Raw genomic sequence first — 13,702 nt, forward strand, 5'->3', positions numbered from 1 at the left:
TTGTTGCCTCGCCTTGTGTTGTCATGCAGCGTTCACATAGGTAAACTAAGAGCAAGACCTGGGCAGATCCAGGCATTGCTGGGCATCGATCATGCAAGGGCCATACATTATTTTCCACAATGGTAAAGGATGCAGAAATTGACATTTCAGGTTCTTTTTAAATCTATATATTGCTTGCGGGAAAATGCTTCGGCTTTAAGATTGTAGGAACATCTATGCATCAGTTCCATTCGGTTCACAGATTATATGAATGCATTATGTTTTGTACATATTCATGTAGGCAACGACATAAACAAGTACAGGAACCATCTCACTATAAAATAATGGAGACGGGATTTGATCCTAGAACTTCAGCACCGAACTCCATTTGGATTAACCACCTACAACAGCATCTAATTCCCCAACCCCATAACATATACAGTCTCCATCCAAGATGGCAGCTAACCCCCAACATGTATGATAAGATATTTGTCAACCAATTTCATTCTAAACTGAATTGCTTTGTGATTAGATCCACAGGTAATGATCCTGGAGGAACAGATGGCCCTATCTCTTCAAAGGAATCACCGGAAAATTTGCTCGCCTCCACCAATGTCAATTTCGTCATGATCATTACCTTCTCTGCACTCAAGTGTGAGATCCATCTGTTAGCTCCTTACTTGAATCAGCGGCATCACAAGCGCTTGACAAAACCAATGCTGGATACGAGTGTTCCTTGGCTTGTGACATATCCACAAATGCCTCAACTCTCTCCAAAAGAGCATCGGGACCAAGTCCAGGATCCTCCAGCAAAAGTGCCTTCCTGGACTCTATGGCACGTTTCCACAGGGACATCATTCGGGGACTTGCGATCTCTGTTTTGGTGTGTGATCCATGACTTCCATACCCTGGCATGCCTGAATGACAAACAGAAACAATGAAGCATATTAACTTAAGCATGGTAATCACATAGTTTTAAAAACAGAAAAACTAGGGCCACCCTATTCTTTGGTTTACAATTTTCTTTCTTCCTGTGGCCTGGTTAAAAAACTATAATCACAAATCACAACAAAGCAGACAAAGCACTGGCAACAAACAATATATACACAGAAAATTGGGGCATACTCCCAGGAATTTTTTAGGCTCACAGGAAATCTCTCACCTCAGAAGTCAACCTCAGATGATCATAAATGCCAATTCCACAAATTTTTTTTGTGTTTTCCTCTTTTTTATTATTTATTTATTTTATGAAGAGTCGAAAGGAAGGAGGAAAGCAGAAAATATTATTCAAGCAACAGACATTCATTGCCTTACACATCAACTTGATATGGCATTCACTTTCAGTAGTCTGTAGAACCTCACCTCAAAAATCTGTAGGTCTAAATTGGTGTCTATAGTTTGAACCTTCGACTACAATAGGAGGCCAACCCAAACGCCTGTAAGAGATTACAGGTAAAATTTACCCTACGGTAAGGACAAAGCCCAATACGGTAAGGCTAGAGAATCTCCACCCCAAAAACGAAAAAGAAGAAAACTAAAAGGGTAAGGCCATTTTCCATGCAGTAGCCACCCACAAGCCTGATCAGAAACAAGCCCATCTGCAGAATTTAGTTACCACCTCAGTTTTCTGAAACCATCTTATCCCACCCCTATATGGTAGCTCATCCTACAGTATTTAGTACAGTACTACACCATTACCTCTTCCAGTGATTATAGCTTAGCGAAAAAGGTGGCAGGAATGGCTGTGTTGCTAGGCTTGCATGGCTCACCTGATTTGTGCCATGTGTTTGGTGGTCAAACTCCATCATAGGGTCCATTTGTATTGGATTGTACCTTAAGTATTTCCAACAACCAACCTGTTTTGTTCACATCTTTTGACTTTTTAACTAAATTTTGACCCTCATTTTTCCACGTGTAAAATTCGTATTGGGCTAAAATTTTGTAAGCAAATGGGGAATATTGGGACCTACCTGTGTACCAAATTTGAGCTTTAGATGAGCTGCCACATGGCAGATATAAGCCGTTCTGCTACCTATCACTCATCGTTGTATGCCCATCAAGACAGTTATTTACAGGTTTGGCTCTATGGAGAATAAGTGGTGGTAACTGGGTACCACCTGACTTTATTGCTTTAGGGTGAGGATCAGATGCAGATAATACCAAGTTGGAGGGCGAAGAAGTACCAACTGAATTGCAACAGTCTATAGCTTCAATGGATCAATTGTTAGGTTCAGTATGAATTTGTGGAATTAATTTATCCTTCTACTAAATTCTTACCTGAGCCATCCAAGCCAGATGAAGTGCCATTATCAGTGGGGTTAATTTTCACAACTGAACGAGCTTCTAAATACATGGATTTCCAGCCTTTCCCCCTCCACATCAAGATCTGTTCCTCATCAAAAGACAATAGAACACAAGGAACTAGTTCCTGCAATCATTCAGCCATACAAAGTGATCAAAGCAATGACAAACAACTAAAAAGTACTTGCAATCATTCAACCATACAAAGTGAGCAAAGCAATGAAAAACAACTGAGAAGTACTCGTAACATTCAGCCATACAAAGTGAGCAAAGCAATGACAAACAACTGAGAAGTATCATAATTTAAAGAAAAAGGAAAGGATGGCTGGAGGCGAAAGCGTACAGCAATAGCATAGTTCACTGCTTCGAAGGACAAGTCTTGGAGATTTGTCCACATCGTACGGAAAATTAAGTATCTAGTTTCTCATGTAAACTACTAGTTCAGTTGGAAGCTGAAATCACCAAATGATTTGGTGACTGTACTGGCCAAATAAAAGAGTAGTAAATAGACTTATCTTCTTTCAACCAGCGCCAACAAGCCACATGCATGGGCCAATTAAGGAATTCATTTTGATACATAGCGTGTACAATCTATGTAGAAAGATGGACCATGTCCTACAGGCCTTAAAAATTGAGCAAACAATGTCTTTTATTTCAACAAGGCTAATATAAAGACTGAAGACTACTGGTAAATATAGAGATATAAAACAGAATCAGGTGGCATCCCATACCTAAAATGGATTAGAACAAACCTTAAGTTTGGCACCTATCTTTTTATAATCACTTGCATGCATCCCTGTGCAGTTGATCTTCACCAAAGGGCTTCCTTCAAAAGCATCCCTGACATCCTTTACTATGTTAATGTACACTCCATTTTTGGCTGCATCACAAAAAAGAGACCATAGCTCAATTAAATTGCAGCTAAAGCACTTACTCAAACCATATGCATGAAAAACAATTGTCATTTGATAGATAGTGAAACAAAATATGCAGTTGTAGGATCCGTGAAGAATTTCAAATAAGTAAAAGCAACAGCCTCAATTAATGCCCATCAAGCCAACCAACTGAGACTGTCCCTCAAAAAGTCATTGGGTAAGTTATACTTGGCCAGAAAGTGAACCAAGTTTCAATTAAACACCCCACTTTCAAGAACATAATATATATTCAAATAAGAGAAGATTATCTATGGTCAAAATTTCAGCATGGAAATCACTAGCAATAAGCAAGATACAGAAACGTTATTTTCTGAAATATTGATTCCTTTGATCCTAAAGCGGTTCTTGGTTCTTATAAATTGATTCAACATGGTTCTTCATTATAAGAACCATAATTAACCAAGTAACTCCATAGGACACACAAAAGTACTGTGTTTCCATATGAACCATTCTAATAAACTGCACCCCTGGTTGGCTTGCAACCAGTCTCGAGTTACTTCCCCATAAACCATGGATGGAATATTGGTATGCCACTGGCCTTCCTCTTCTCAAAATGGATGGCCAATATAATTAGCAGTTTCAATTCACGCACTTTTAACTCCAATTCTGATAGATTCAGATCAAACAATGATTCTTTCAATTTTGATTATGTCAGGGACCTTGAGGTAAAAGAAACCCTAGAGATAGCAAAGGTAGGTCAGAGATGGGACAAGGGATGAAATCTTAAGACAGCAGCATGACACTCATGTTTACCTAGTTTACAAATAGGCAGCAGATTCTTTCCTTTTGTTCGCAAGGCATCTGCTTCTTCTTTTGTCAGTCCTTCTGGGGCTTCCTGGATAAGTTTTGGATAAACAGGAGCAGCGGGCTTCCAGAGCATAATCGGGTACTGTGGGCGAGTTCGGTAGTTATAGTTTCTGCCACGGAAAAGATAAACAGTGCCACCAACTCGATGAATGATTTTCCCCCAAGTTCTTTCCTGGCATTATAAGTTTCACTTGAGCTCAAAACAAGCAAGAATCTGCCTTCTTCTGTATCTAATGAATGAAATGCAATTTTTACTAATTTTGGACTTATCAACAGCAAAGCCACTGACTTTTATCATATATGAAATGGACACATGATAAGTACAAAACTGTACAGATTAGCTTGCTTTTGGCCAAAAAGGCTGATAAAGGTATTTCCGTGTTGATGCCAGTACAAGATGAACCACATCCGACCACTTACATATCAGCTCAACTAATCAAAATGTCCTAACATAGGATAATAGCGTTGAACACATATAATAGCTTCATCATAAGAATCGGTGTCAGTTAAAGAAAATTTTTTTGGTAAAAGAAAATTACCTACATCTAAAAGAGCAACCTGAACAATTAAGTCAAGAGATGTGATAGTAAACATATAGCGTTGGTGCTGAAGAATTGAAACTCATTTTCAGTCAGGAAAAAACCTTTCATAGGAAAAATAACAACCTCAAGATGGCGGCAAACGTTGTCCATATCAACAGTAGGAACACCTTTGCATCGAACCTTACAAACGCGCTGCCGCTTCCAATGCGTATGAACGAGCTCCAGCATGTTGTGGGTTAGCCCATCCCGCCCTATACAACAAGAGAAAGAGATAACCTGAGAGTCGTGCATTCAGAAAAGTACATAAGCCAGTAGCAATCCTACTAGTACAGAACAGAGCATCCGTTATGTGATAATGAAAATCTTACCAAGATTCACCTGGCGGTTATGAGACAAGTGAGGTTTAACAAGCATTCGAACCTCCGCTCTGGTAAGAGGCTCTCCAAGTATCTCCTCCCTCGTCTTGCCGTCTTTCGGTAACTTTTTAAGCGGAAAGGGCCCAGGCATCTCCACATGCTTAACCCCCTTGGTCCCCGGTGGAGGTGGGTTAAAGGAATCGAACAAAGGGATGTTTTTCTTCGTCTTGGATCTCTTAAGCGGAGCCTTTCCAGTCCAAGGCCTGGGCATGGTAGGAGTAGCAAATGGCAAGAATGCGGGCTCTCGTATGGCCAAGGGCTTATCCTTCGGGGTCTCGGAGTAGCTGAATTGAAACTCGAATGGAGCCCCTGGGAGGAGGTAAGATACACCGGACTCGCCGATGACGACGGAGCGGTCGCCGCCCGATGCAATTACTCCATCCTTGACTGGCTTGTAGTACTTGGTGCGGCGATGAACGGATTTAAGAGCGGGATTTGGTTTCTCAGACTGTAGAGGAGGAGAAGGGGTTTTGCTTCGATGGGATTTGAGGGTTCTGGGGTATCTGGGTACAGGGATGGGAGGTGACGGAGGTCGAGATGGATTGGGTTCATTAACAACGCGACGGTTTGAAGAAGGGGAAGAGAAGAGATTGAGCCCCGGAAGGGTCGCCATGACTGCCATTTTTAAAGCTCAGAAAGTTATAAGGACAATATCAGGCGGATGAGTGAAGGAGGTATTCGCTTGCCCCCATTATGCACTTTGGAGTAAGGTCTGGTCTCTCAGTCTCCACTCCACAGAAATGCAGAGCCCCAGACAGAACGAAGGAAGAGAGATGACAAGGAATTTATCCGAGGAGCGAGTCGAGCAACCCCCGAGGATCCCATTTTCACCTCAGAATTTGATTATAATCGGATGGATCGGACCGAACCAAACAGATTCCAATCAATTCAGATCAGAACCGACTCGAACCGATTCAATCCCCGATTCCAGTTTTTAAAACCTTTACTTCTTTCTTCTTTCCAGATGCCCAGTTCCACACAAACAAGGATGCAATTCATGGTGCCGATCCAGATATGGCCGCATAAGTCCGATACAAGATTTTTTTTTTTCGCATGATTCAAAGATCAATACATCAAATTTTTTTATCAAATCAATTGATTCGTACCAATTAGGTAATGGTATCAAGACTGGCCGACACCAATATGTATCAGCCTTGCACGACACAGTGTGTAACATACCCATGCCTTGGGCTGCAAGTCTGAGGGTTTCCAACCCTTGGATCTGTACTCTCCTGTAAAACACGTTACAGACAAGTCCCATTGAACTCAAAAAAAAAAAAAAAAAAACCAAATGACATAATACACCTCACTAGGCAGGGATAAGAACAATTATAATCAGATTGCTTAGCTACTGCATCAGCACACAGGCCATGGGAGACCATGCAAAGACAGTTTAGGGGCAGCACAGTCTTTTTATGCCTATATATAAGTAGGGTATCTTTCTTTTCTCTAAGTTTGCAATTAATGTTCACTAGACAAGGGAACTAGCGGGAACCAACTCACATGTTTTGTTAAAAAACCATCCCACTCGTTTTTTGTCTACAAGTACAAACCAAAAAAAACGATGAATGGAATGAAAATCTAAAACCAGTGGGTTTTGTGTCCTAACATGGATATCCTCCCTGTACAGCCACATATTCCACCTGTGTCTCAATAATTTCTATTATCTACTAGTTTCCGCTGAGTCTACAATCCCTCTTGAAGGCCTTCTTTCTCCTGATTCTCAGCTACAAGTTCTTTATTCATCTGCATCATAGTGGATTAACAAACCAAATAATGCATAAGCCCCAACAAAAAAAAAAAAAATTCACAGAAAGAAAATCGAAGGATGCTCCAAATCCAGAATAATCATCTCACCCTGTAATCCGTCTCTTCCTCTTTATACGCCCCTTTCATCTCAACAGTTTCACTGGTAAGCTCCTTTTGATGAAGTTCTTCTTCTTTCTTTGAACCCGCCTGCAATAAATAACATCAAAGGACAAGCAATGCATAACCTTAACCTGTAAGTGAACATGTCATCATTTCACACTCGTCTGACCTGACAGCCTACAAGTTTGCCTTCAAAATCTTCCTTTTCGACACCGATGTTGTGGTCCTCTGAATCCACCTCTCCATGATCATCATCATCATCATCATCATCATCACCGTCATTGTCATCGCCATTGTCATCACTGTCATCGTCATCGTCATCGTCATCATCATCAACAGTATAATCATCATCGTCTTCGTCATCATCATTGCTGACAAGGTCTACAAAGTTCTCGTGAAGATCTTCCTTTTGAGCATTATTCTCCTTTAAACCCACCTGCATTGTCCAACTTCATATGATCAATGAGCCGCAGAATTAAACAATACACAGAGGCAACATTATAGCAACTACCTCAGATTCTGCTTTGGCATTGGAGTGACCAAGTGGCCCATCCAAAGACAGAACAATGCTCGGAAGTCGATGAATTTCCCAACCAAGAACCCGACAAACAGTCTTCCCAAATGCTCGATGTGCTGCCCTTCTCTTAGTCTTTGATATTGCTGTTGAGTGCTGAACAAGTGCAACGCAATTCTTGAACCTCTTCCAGACCTTCTTCCCAGTTCCACCACAAACCAAACAACAAAACTCCCCACTTTCCCAATTCTTCTCATAATAACTCCTCAAATCACTGTCATCTGTAAAAATCCCCAAGAAAAACTTGAATTCTTCATCATCATCATCATCATCATCCATCAAGTCTTCCTCTTCATCATCTGAACAAGCATTGCTTGAGAAAAAATCTTGGCAAGCTTTCAAGCCCTTCTGTTGCAAGTGAAGTGCGGCGAATTTGGCCTGTTCTTCAGCAGTAGCTGGCCTGGTGGCTTGATCAGATTTGGGATTTAATTCAGGCCATCCAGTCTCCTGGCGTGGCTCGGGATCTGGTCCACAGGGCCACTCAACCTCCGAAACAACAGGTTTAGGATCTTTCTTTTTCTGTGCAACTCTTTGTTTGCTTTTCCCCTTCTTGAACGTTGTGGAATTGGAGGCACCAAGATTATTTGCCTTGCTTTTATATGTTGTAGAATTGGAAGAACCAAGATTATTTGAAATGGGTTTAGGGTTAGGATTTCTAGGAGGTCCCTTGTGCCACAAAGAGTGGAGGTAAAGAACTTCTTCCCTCCATTGCTGCTCTAAAGTGGGAGAGACACCATACGGGTATGAACCCATCCAAGTCTGCAAAAGCAACAAAGACAAGAAATACTTAAGATGCAGGCAACAAGTGAAACTTTTGTAGTGTACAAGTCAGAATAATGACCTTAAAAAAATGAGTATCATTTGCCAGTATGAACATTTCATGCATATCAACAACTATTGAGAAAATAAAATAAAAACTAGAAAAATGAAATCCTAAACCTAAGTCGGTGATGTCTACAGCTTTTTTTTAAGCCAACGAGAAACTGAACCTTTAGAACTCAGCATTGTCAGTACAACAGATTGCCTTAACTTGTGGTGCAAGAGTCTCTCGAATGTCATATAATTCATAGAGAAACTAAACCTTTTGTTTTGGGTGCAGCACCAAAGATTTTTGACCATTCATTTGATGACCATATTATTTATTTCAATTTCCACCCTTGGGGTTTCAATTCTTGCCCTTCACCTAGGAGTTACGACACTGAAGATCTAGGGTTCTAAAACTACTAGGAAAGGATGGTGGGAAAGAGTTATGGTTTTACTAGGGAAAAAAAAAAAAACAACGCAGTGCATGAGGCTCCCGCTACTGCAAGGTCTAGGACCGGCAAATGTATGCAGCCTTAACCCCTACTTCATAGAAGAGGTTGTTTCCAAGTTTCGAACCTGAGACCAACTTGCAATAGTGAAACTTAACCATTGTGCCACAGGCTCACCCACTTTGGGAATCAGATGACAGGTAAATTGATTCAATTGGCTGGAAATGGTGATAATTGTTGGATACTTGGATCTTCAAACAAGGGTTTATTGCATAGAGCGTATGACATAGGAATTTACGAGAAAAGTTTCAAATTCCATATAATAAAATAGGATATATATATATATAAGAAGGGAGTAAGAATAAAGATCATATAAGAGTAAGAAGAAATAGTGTCGAATAAAGGAGGAGATAAGAGAACGTTGGTCCCATCAATTCGATCAGCCAATCATCAAAATCACCCAACCACCCCAAAACCAGTCAATTGGTGCGAGCCATTAAAATCTTTTAGAAAACAGAAGCAACACGGTTGATAAGTCGATCTGCCCTACTTTGAGAACCAGATGACAGGTGAATTAATTCAATTGGCTGGGCCAGGTCTCGGGACACTGATTTGTGATGGGAGATAGCAATCTGATTGAGGGTGGAATTGACTGGTCTAGTCTGCAAAAACTGATATTGCCAGTGGTTAAGAGATCCAGTGTACATTTTGGATTGGATAGGCCAAAACATGAACCATGCTAAGAAAACCAAAAACCAAATATTACCACTATCTAGTCAATCAAAAGCCCAAATTCAGTCGTCAAAACTCACAAATAGGCTGAGAAGATTCATTAGGTTGTAGCAAGCCTTTTAGAGAGCTGAGTGCAGCAGAGCTCCAGACAGTCCACTCACAACTTGAGACTAGCGCAGACTCATCTCATTCACGGCCCTAGCTCTTACTACCATAAGGTTACTCCTCATAAAAATAAAAAAACTCAATCCAGTGTTCCACCTTCACAGAATCATGAAATTACAAAAAATTGGATCTTCTAATGGAATTTAAGCAATTACTTAATTGGCTGCCAACTGATGGGTCTGATTGTCTGAACAGTCTGAGGCAGACTGATTCTAAAGATATAAATTTAATTTGAAACTGTCAAAGCTCCAGCTGTAGATTTGTGTGGGTTCTATCTCTATTTTCTAAAGTCTGGATCAGTTTCTCACCTCTGTTTTTTCTTCTACTTTTATCCCCTCCTTTCTGATGTACCTCTGTTACTTAGACCTTTTTGTTCTTACTTTTTCTTGATAGGAACCAGTTTCCTTCAGCAGATAATCAAATCTTCTTTGCAATCGGTGGCCACCATTACGTTGTAAAGAGTGTCAGATCAAAGTGCTCTATCGGGAATTGACACATGTTTTTCTTCTTCTGCTTTGAGTCCCCCTAAGTTCAATTTCCTCTTGGTCTTCAACCAGCATCTTTCTTCTTCCTCTCCCTCCAACATTCTAGTAACTTTTATCTATTTTTTAACCATCTCATTGAGTTGAGCGTGTTGATACTTGATACTCCCCGAACGCTAAACAACTTAGATTGGCCGAGACGGAGCGGGTTGAGTTTCGAAACATTAGAGTAGACGGAAGTAGTGAATATAAGCATTTATTGTATGCATGGAATCTATATAGTTCAGAGGGAAACCCTTTGCAGATAGGAAACCAGAGAGACGAGGTTTCATAACTGTACTCGACTATCCAGAAGCGAGGAAAGCGAGTGGGGGAAATTGAAAACAGCAGCAAAATTTTATTTTAAGAAAAAATAACAATTATTTAAGCAGAATGCAATGCTTGTAAGAAATTGACACAGAAAATTCTAATCTTGTGAAATATTAGAGCCACACCACTGACACAGAGATGAATAGGATCCGATCCCATATATAGTGCTCGCAAAGAAGAGGGAAAGGAGAACAAAGAAGGTAGCATTATATGAAGAAGAGACCTGAAAAGGAAAGAGGCGAACCCTAACCTGACTTGGTTCTCCCGAAGCAGTGGATGATCGCCGTCGACGGTTCTATGGAGTAGTTTCGCTTGGTTTCTCTTCAGCCTTTTAGCCCAGAGGTCGGAGTTAACTCTTGAACTTATTTCTTTAGCCGTAAGAAAATAAGTTCAAGAGCAGACGATAACCAAAAACGATGAAACAGGTTTGCAGGTTTGTGAAGTGAGTCGGTTGAGTTCCACTTTCCTGTTGTGAGATCTGTCGAGGACTCCGGACGCGTAATGATAGGACGTCGCGCGCGAGCCCGGGGAATGGGGGATAGATGCCGTAAGTCCAATGGTAAAAACTACAACGCCTGCGAGCGTGGAATGGATCATGGACACCTATCGCACCTTGGATTGGCATCTGCTGCCCTCTCTCTCTCTCGACCATTGTTTAGGGAGGTTTTTTAAGCCCAAAAGCCTAAAGAAATGAATAAATAAAATCTAAACCTCCATAATTTCTTCCATTGGATAACAAGAATATTTTTCTACCAAAAAAATAGGAAAAATTATGTGATTAATCACTTTTGGGTTTCCCTTTACAAAATTACCCACAAAAAGTTTTGATTAACAAAAATACCCAAAATTAGGTTTGGATTTACAAAACTATCCACCAAAAGTTTCAGTTAACAAAAATACCCAAAATTGAATTTGGATTTACAAAACTATCCAAAATAGTGATTCTTCATCTTCCACATATAATAGTGTATTTTTTTATTACTAAAACTTTTAAGTGGGTAGTTTTGTAAAACCAAATTCAATTTTGGGTATTTTTGTTAACTAAAACTTTTGGTGAGAAATTTTGTAAAGAGAAACCCATAAATGGGCAATCATGTAATTTTTCCAAAAAAATATTATATATCAAGAATCTAAATCTCAAAAGAAAAAAGAAAATTAAGAGAGATTCTTAAAATCTAAATTAATTAGGGTGCATCTTCTTGTTCTTGGAGTACAATGTTTTATATTCTGTGGCCTGCATAATTGGTCTGATTCTAAAGAGTCGTTAAGAGGACTTACTCTTACCTTCCTTCATTCCTCCTTTCTTCCCTTTACTTTACCATTATGATTGCTCTCAGTCAAAAGCTGCTCATCGAATTAATTATATTTGATCAACTATGACTAATAGTTCTCTTGCAACTATGCCATCACACTCTCTTCAATACCTTTCATGAAACCTTTATCCCGTTTTTTATTTTCTTTCATATAGCCCTTTTTCTACTATCATTTTGTTTTCCTTCCGGCCATCTCATGCCATTAGGAGCCATCTACTTATATTGAGGCAACAATGCACAATAGTTGACAAGAACCTATGGCAACAAAACTTTATGCATTAGAACAAATAGTACTTGGACTCTTCAGTCATTTCCTTCTGAAAAACATCTGATCGATTGGAAATGGGTCTTTATGATCACACGATCGAGTGTTACAAAGCTCAACTCATTATCAAAGGTTATACTCAGATGGAAGGTTTAGATTACACTAACACCTATGCTCCAGTTGCTAAGTTGTTTACGGTTCAATGTCTTCTTGTTATTGTCTCCATAAACGGTTGATTTCTCTATCAATTGGATATTAACAATGCCTTTATTCATTATGATCTTCATAAAGAAATTTACATCACATTATCTCCTTGATATGGACGTAAGGGGGGAGAATCTTGTTTATCATATGTGCAAATCATTATATGGCCTTAAACAGGCCTCGCACACAACTGGTTTCAAGCTTTATCTATTGCTCTTAAAGATGCTAACTATCAACAATCTTATGTTGGTTATTTGCTATTTACACGGATATTTACCGCTGGTTATGTAGTTGTTTTAGTAAATGCGAGCGGCATTATTATTTATGGAACTAATAATACACTCATTACATCTCTCAAGGCTTTCTTACGAATGTTGTTTCACACTAAGGATTTGGGTCCTCTCAATTGTTTTCTTGGCATTAAAGTTTCTCATTCTCCGATATCTTCCTTAGTCAACGAAATACATCCTTGATATGCTAAATTACTATGGTGTTCTTGATTCAAAATCCGCTCTATTTCCAATGGAGCAAAACCTTTACCTCAATCAGGAAGATGGCGCATTACTATTTAATATTGGCATTTAATTAGCAGACAGATGTATTTAACGTATTTAATGTTTTCTCAGTCAAATATTTCTTATGGTACTTCTCCAAAATATTGGAAATCAAAGAAGTAGTCACTTGTTTCCCGATCTTTTGTAGAAGCGAAATATTGATCTATGGCCTCCCTTGGTTGAAAGCCCCTCTATTAAACCTTGTTATTTCGCATCCACAACAAATAAAATTTTTTGTGATAATCAAACTACTCTACTAGCTTGCAGTAGCAGGAGCCTTTTGCAGTGGGTAGCTCTTGTTGTTGTCTACTAGCCTCTCATAAGGTATTTCATGAATGTACCAAGCATATTGAACTCAATTATCACCTTGTTTGTTAACCGATTGAATCTATCACTCTTGAGACATGTTATGTTGCTATTAGTAAACAACTGGCAAACATTTTTTCGAAGCAATTTGGTCAATATCATTTTCATTAGGGATCCCTTTTCATTATTTAACATCCAAGTTTGGGCATTTCGGATCTCTATGCTCTTACTTGAGGGGGAGTATTATAAGATATACAATGGTATATCCTAGATTGGCCACTTCATGCATGAGCTCTATATGGCATTACATGGTATTTTCCAACTGGGCCATCTCATACCAGCTCCGCATTGATCCTCTCTTGTATATTTATGTTAATATGTTTTCAATTTCTCTTCAATCAAGGAATTGCCATATATGTTTTAATACATATATACATTCTCTTATTGAATGAAAATACAAAGAAAAAGATTATTCTTGAATGCCGGTTCACCACCCTCAAGTGAGCATGCCAATGGCATTGACCATTGAGTGCATGAGGATCGAATAGGAAGGAGAGAAAAGAAAGTTGATAAGCTAACTCAGTCACACAGTCTGGCAGTTTTACTTTGTGTTTGAACGAAGGGAAATGTTTTCCC

General features: G+C 39.5%; 2 protein-coding genes across 2 annotated transcripts; both read right to left on the reverse strand.

Moving 5' to 3' along the window:
* Positions 1-201: 201 nt before the first annotated feature.
* Positions 202-6,324, reverse strand: LOC122091505 (CRS2-associated factor 2, chloroplastic). The gene is given in 8 exon segments (XM_042661491.1): positions 202-575; positions 577-621; positions 653-896; positions 2,257-2,407; positions 3,033-3,160; positions 3,969-4,194; positions 4,688-4,815; positions 4,933-6,324. Coding segments are annotated over 8 exon segments (1,686 nt in total). The 5' UTR covers positions 5,603-6,324; the 3' UTR covers positions 202-481.
* Positions 6,325-6,465: 141 nt separating this feature from the next.
* LOC122091504 (nucleolin-like) lies at positions 6,466-10,949 on the reverse strand. The gene is made up of 5 exons (XM_042661490.1): positions 10,675-10,949; positions 7,361-8,182; positions 7,019-7,285; positions 6,838-6,936; positions 6,466-6,726 (listed from the first exon to the last, which is right to left on the reverse strand). The coding sequence occupies exons 2-5, from the start codon at positions 8,174-8,176 to the stop codon at positions 6,667-6,669; spliced, it is 1,242 nt and encodes a 413-aa protein (XP_042517424.1). The 5' UTR covers positions 8,177-8,182; positions 10,675-10,949; the 3' UTR covers positions 6,466-6,666.
* Positions 10,950-13,702: the final 2,753 nt, after the last annotated feature.

The sequence above is a fragment of the Macadamia integrifolia genome, chromosome 10, assembly GCF_013358625.1.
Source record: "Macadamia integrifolia cultivar HAES 741 chromosome 10, SCU_Mint_v3, whole genome shotgun sequence".
NCBI lineage: Eukaryota > Viridiplantae > Streptophyta > Magnoliopsida > Proteales > Proteaceae > Macadamia > Macadamia integrifolia.

Bases quoted from the DNA above. Each gene is read 5' to 3' on its own strand.
- LOC122091504 (XM_042661490.1), bottom strand. From the start codon at position 8,176: ATGGGTTCATACCCGTATGGTGTCTCTCCCACTTTAGAGCAGCAATGG. The intron at 6,937-7,018 runs GTCAGACGAGTG...TATTTATTGCAG, and splicing joins GCAAACTTGTAGGCTGTCAG to GCGGGTTCAAAGAAAGAAGA. The intron at 6,727-6,837 runs GTGAGATGATTA...ACTATGATGCAG, and splicing joins AGGAAGAGACGGATTACAGG to ATGAATAAAGAACTTGTAGC.